Consider the following 6,000-nt stretch of genomic DNA (forward strand, 5'->3'; position numbering starts at 1 on the left):
TTATTAATCCAGGGTCGCCACAGCGGAATGAACCGCCAACTTATCCAGCACATGTTTTACACAGCGGATGCCCTTCCAGCTGCAACCCATCTCTGGGAAACATCCATACACACTCATTCACACAAATACACTACGGCCAATTTAGCCTACCCAATTCACCTGTACCGCATGTCTTTGGACTGTGGGGGAAACTCATGCAAATGCAGGGAGAACATGCAAACTCCACACAGAAACGCCAACTGACCCAGCCGAGGCTTGAACCAGCGACCTTCTTGCTGTGAGGCGACAGCACTACCTACTGCGCCACTGCGTCGACTTTACCTTATTATTATTATTAATATTACTTTCTTTTTCAAAATCCAAATAGTAATTGTTTATCTCCCCGCTGGTGAGAAGAGAGATTAATAGAGAGCAAAGCCAGTATATGACACTAAACACAAGCAAGATTCATTTATACATTAATTTTCCTTCGGTTTAGTCCCTGATTTATCAGGGGTCGCCACAGCGGAATGAACCGCCAACTATTCCAGCATATGTTTTATGCAGCGGATGCCATTCCAGCTGCAACCCAGTACTGGGAAACACCCAAACACTCTCGCGTTCACACATTCACTCATACACTACAGCCAATTTAGCTTATACCCTATTCATCTATAGCGCATGTCTTTGGGTTGTGGGGGAAACCGGAGCACCCGGAGAAAACCCCACGTGAACACGGGGAGAACATGCAAACTCCACATAAAAATGCCTATTGGCCAAGACTCGAACCAGCGACCTTTTTGTTGTGAGGCGACAGTGCTAACCACTGAGCCACCTTGCCACCCAAAGCAAGATTGTATAATTTTAAATATATCAATATCAATATTTATCGATATTTTTGACAACACTAGTCTGAACCATGGTAAAACATCACGTCAAAAAGTGCTTTATGATGCATTTTTGATCTGTTGCAAGTTTAGAGTTTAGAATATTTACCACTGACCTCTTCATTCATTCATTTTTCTTCGGCTTAGTCCCTTTATTTATCAGGGATCGCCACAGCGGTATGAACCGCTAACTTATCCAGCACTTGTTTTACACAGCGGATGCCCTTCCAGCTGCAACCCACTACTAGGAAACACCCATACACACTCATTCACAAACATACACTACGGCCAATGTAGTTCATTCAATTCACCCATAACGCATGTGTTTGGAGCACCAAATCCACGCCAACACAGGCAGAACAAGCAAACTCCACACAGAAATGCCAACTGACTTTTGATACCAGCAAAGTTATAATAAAAACCGTATAGTACATATAGTTTGGCACCTTTTATAGTTTTGTAGGCTTTGCTCAGTCATGAACTGTATGTTTCCTTGCTCGTTTTAATATTGATATTGCATAATCATTATGTTTTGTTCTTCCCGTGTTTGTGCTTGGTGTTCTTCTAAGGAGCAGACGGGAGAAAAGACCAACAATGGCACTCACTATAAACTCCAGCTCCTCTACAGTAATGGTATGCTCAGCATTCTCTATCTCTGTATATACAGCTGAAGTCAGAATTATTAGCCCTCCTTTGAGCTTTCCTTTTTACAAATTTTCCCAAATGATGTTTAACAGAGCAAGGAATTTTTCACAGTATTTCCTATAATATTTTTTCTTCTACAGAAAGTCCTATTTGTTTTATTTCGGCTAGAATAAAAACATTTAAAAAAAAATTTAAACCCTTTTTTTTTTTTGTTAACTCTTTATTGAGTTTTTCAGGAAACACTATAAAACGGAAAGAAAAAACAAGTGTAAATTTAAAACCCACTCCAACCCATCCCACCCCTGGTAGACTTCAAAAGTATAAAATAATAATAATAATAATAATAATAATAATAATAATAATAATAATAATAATAATAATAATAATAATAATAATAATAAATAAATGAATATATAAACAAATCAAATAATTTTACAAACGAATTTTACAAAGACTTCAAAAAGGATGACACAACATCAAAGGCTGAACGCCATATACTGACAGTTTTCATATTAGCACCATGTATACGGGAAGTTGAGAGTTCCATCGAGAGAATGTCCAACAAATAAACAGTCCAGGTTCGTCTGTCCATAGTATGAGGAGGATTTCAGCGGTTGACCAGCAATTTTTTTGCTGCTGTGAGAGCAGTTAACAAAAGACATCTTTGTTGAACGGACAAAGTAAGGTCCCAAAAGTCATTCATGAAAAAATGACATGGAGTCAAACATATCTCAGTTCCCAACAAGTATGATAAATCATGTGAGAGCTGAGTCCAGAAAGGAGAGAGAGAGGGACATTCCCAAAACAAATGTAAAAAAGTGCCTAAAGATCCTTGTTAACAGAGATTACAATTAGAAGAAGATGAGAGATTCATATAAAAACGTTTCTTTGGAGTCAAGTAGAACCTATGCAGCAATTTCCAAATTTTAAACCCATTTTTAGGTTAATATTATTAGCTTTCTTAAGCAATATTTTATTCGATTGTCTACAGGACAAACCAACGTCATACAATGACTTGCCTAATTCCCCTAACCTGCCTAGTTAACCCAGTTAAGCCTTTAAATGTCACTTTAAGCTGTATAGAAGTGTCTTGAAAAATATCTAGTCAAATATTATTTACTGTCATCATGGCAAAGATAAAATAAATCAGTTATTAGAGATGAGTTATTAAAACTACTGTGTTTAGAAATGTGTCGAAAAATTCTTCTCTCTGTTAAACAGAAATTGGGGGGAAAAATAAAGGGGGCTAATAATTCTGACTTTAACTGTGTATTCTGTGTAAATATTATCCTTTATTTAGATTCAGTGGCCAAATTTGAACTCTGGTTTAATTACCAATCCTCTATATAGTGACATCAGTAAGTTTATGTGTTGTTTTTGTTCACAGGCGTCCGCACTGAACAAGACCTTTATGCTCGTCTCATTGACTCGGTCACTAAACAGGTAAAACACTGCTATCCTTTTCTGAGGTTTGAATTCTTCTAGCCAAAATAAAATGCTTGCTTCGTTCTGATTTTTAATGCATTGATTCGCATTGCTGTTTTGCATGGTTCAGCCCATATCATATGAAGGGCAGAACAAGAATCCAGAAATGTGCCGCGTTTTGCTGACTCATGAGGTCATGTGCAGGTGAGTACGTTTTTGATATGTACAGTTGAAGTCTGAATTATTGGCTCTTCAGAATTATTAGCCCAGCTATATATTTTATCCTCAATTTCTGTTTAACGGTAAGAAGATTTCAGCACATTTCTAAACACAATAGTTTTAATAACTCATTTCTAATAACTGATTTATTTAATTTTTGTCATGATGACTACAGAATATTTGACTACATGTTTTTCACTAGTATTCAGCTTAAAGTGACATTTAAAGACTTAATAAGGTTAAGTTAGGGTAATTAGGCAGGCCATTGTATAACAGTGGCTTGTTCTGTAGACAATTGAACAAATATTGCTTAAGGGGGTTAACAATATTGAGTTTCAAAATGTTTTTTTAAAAATACAAAATTGCTTTTATTCTAGCCGAAGTAAAACAAATGAGACTTTCTCCAGAAGAAAAAATATTATAGGAAATACTTTGAAAAATTTCCTTGCTCTGTTAAACATCATTTGGGAAATATTTAAAAAAAAAATCATTTAAAGGAGGTCAAATATATCTGACTTCAACATCTTTTCTGAACAACTTTTGAAGTCTACCTTTATTATTTTAAATAACAACACAATCTCACGACAATTCGTAACTTTTTGATTTAGTTGCTAATTCGTATGAATTCGAATGATCTAATTCATACTATTTAGTACGATTTGCTCATCACCCAATGGCGGTTTGGGTTAGGGGTGGGGTTTGGGGTCACGCTTCCTTTTTAAAATCGTACATTTTTGTACGACTGAACAACTGAATTACCCACTAAGCTGACAAAACGTAAAATACTTACGTTTCCTCGTAAGATCAGGCTGTAAATAAAGGTTGATTACTGGCATTCATGAATATACATATATTTATACAACCATTCCAATACACAAGATTATTTGTGGAGTAAAATTATTATTTAGACCAGAGATGTCCAAAATAGGGCCAAAGTTAGCCCATGGTGACCTTTAAATTGGCCCCCCATCCCATCTGATAATGCTTTAGAGATTGTGATTTTAAATTTGATGTAACTTTTTTATTTGTTTGTTTTATTGTTAAGCCACACAAAAACTATCTGATTTAAAGTTTAAAGTTCCAATTTAAATGGTGTAAAACAGTAATTTCTAAAGAGATCAGGATCAGGACGCTTGGTGATTTCTAAAAATCAAATTCATTTTATTAAACTATTAGAATTACCATATTTTATCCTTCACCTACCGAAGAACAAAATAATAGTTGATAGTAACTTTGTCACCATGATAATAATTAACAATAATAATAAAGCCAGTGGGTAGCACAATCGCCTCACAGCATGAAGGTCACTGGTTCGAGCCCCGGCTGGGTCAGTTGGCATTTCTGTGTGGAGTTTGCATGTTCTCCAAGTGTTGGTGTGGAATTCCTCTGTGTGCTCCGGTTTCCCCCACAGTCCAAAAACATGTGTTACAGGTGAATTAGGTAAGCTAAATTGTCTGTAGTGTATGTGTGTGAATAGATGTTTCCCAGTAGTGGGTTGCAGGTGAAAGAGCATCCACTGTGTAAAACATGTGCTGGATAAGTTGGCGGTTCATTGCGCTGTGGCAACCCCAGATTGATAAAGTGATATATATCACTATATATATAGTGTATATAATCATTCATTTTCTTTTCGGCTTAGTCCCTTTATTAATCTGGGGTCACCACAGCGGAATTAATGGATGGGAAACATCCATACACTCTCATACACTACAGACAATTTAGCTTACCAAATTCACCTGTAGCGCATGTCTTTGGACTGCGGGAGAAACCAGAGCACCTGGAGCAAACCCACGCGAATGCAGGGAGAACATGCAAACACAGAAACGCCAAATGACCCAGCCGAGGCTCGAACCAGTGACCTTCTTGCTGTGAGGCGACAGCACTACCTAATTTTCAAAAGATGTTGATAACAACCAAAGAAATTCATATATGAAAACAAAACAAATCTAATTAGTTTAAAAATGAAGTGATGTATACCAATTAAATAATGCAGAAAAAAGTATTGAACACATGAAGAAAGGGAGGTGTAGAAAGGCAGTGAACGCCCAGACAGCAGCTGAAATCTCTCAGTAGTTTTTTAGCAACCCTCTGCCCTTCCTCTGTGTAAATGAATATCAGCTGGTTCAGTCAAACATCTACATTAGTAGGAGGATGAAGATGAAACCAGAGTGGACATTTCAGCAAGAAAATGATCCAAAACACAGCCAAGGAAACTCTCAGAGAGAAAAAAAATCAAACTGTAGAATGGCCCAGCCAATCACCTGACTTGAATCCAATGGAAAATACAAAATAAAGATCAGATTTGATAGACGAGACCCACAGAACTATCAAGATTTTAACACTCTGTTGAAGTCTGTGATTATTTGTATTAATTTTCAGTAATCATATATATATTTTTATTGTGCATTGAGTTAACTTGGACAAATAAATTAGATTTATGAAATTAAACAAACAACAAAGTTATCAGTTTGTGCTAATGGCAAACTGTACATATGAACAAATAATTTGCAAAAACAGCTGTTTTTAAAGTGTTAAACTCTTCAATACTCAATGTAAAACATGACTTCTGAAAACTAAAAAGCTCCAGTTTAAGTAATTTCCATCAATCAGTTTTATTTTGCAGTTACATTTTTCAATGTACAGCCTAAAAACATGAGAATGACTAAAGATGCAGTAATCAAACCCTTCATATGTGTCTGTATTAACGCAGACAAAGCCTAAAGAACACAGATAATTGATCTTGTGCGAGTGGATGTCCGAGAGAGTGTGTATATATGGTGGAGAAAGAGGAGCAGCGAGTGTCAGCGGGGACAGAGGGTGTGCAGTGACCTCAGGCTGGAGGACA

At 36.5% G+C, this 6,000-nt stretch overlaps 1 protein-coding gene across 4 annotated transcripts in view; it reads left to right on the plus strand.

The window, feature by feature from the left end:
* The window catches only part of ebf2 (EBF transcription factor 2), a 51,674-nt gene that overhangs the window by 4,496 nt on the left and 41,178 nt on the right, over positions 1 to 6,000 (plus strand). For 2 of the 4 annotated variants that reach the window (NM_131418.2, XM_087251242.1), the window contains 3 exons: positions 1,442 to 1,499; positions 2,899 to 2,954; positions 3,067 to 3,140. In NM_131418.2, the coding sequence (NP_571493.2) occupies positions 1,442 to 1,499; positions 2,899 to 2,954; positions 3,067 to 3,140 (188 nt within the window). Of the gene's footprint in view, positions 1 to 1,435; positions 1,500 to 2,898; positions 2,955 to 3,066; positions 3,141 to 6,000 lie in introns of all 4 variants that reach the window. The other 2 variants (XM_087251240.1, XM_087251241.1) reach the window with 1 other exon arrangement.

The sequence above is a fragment of the Danio rerio genome, chromosome 5 (assembly GCF_052040795.2).
Source record: "Danio rerio strain M-AB ecotype USA chromosome 5, GRCz13ab, whole genome shotgun sequence".
Lineage (NCBI taxonomy): Eukaryota > Metazoa > Chordata > Actinopteri > Cypriniformes > Danionidae > Danio > Danio rerio.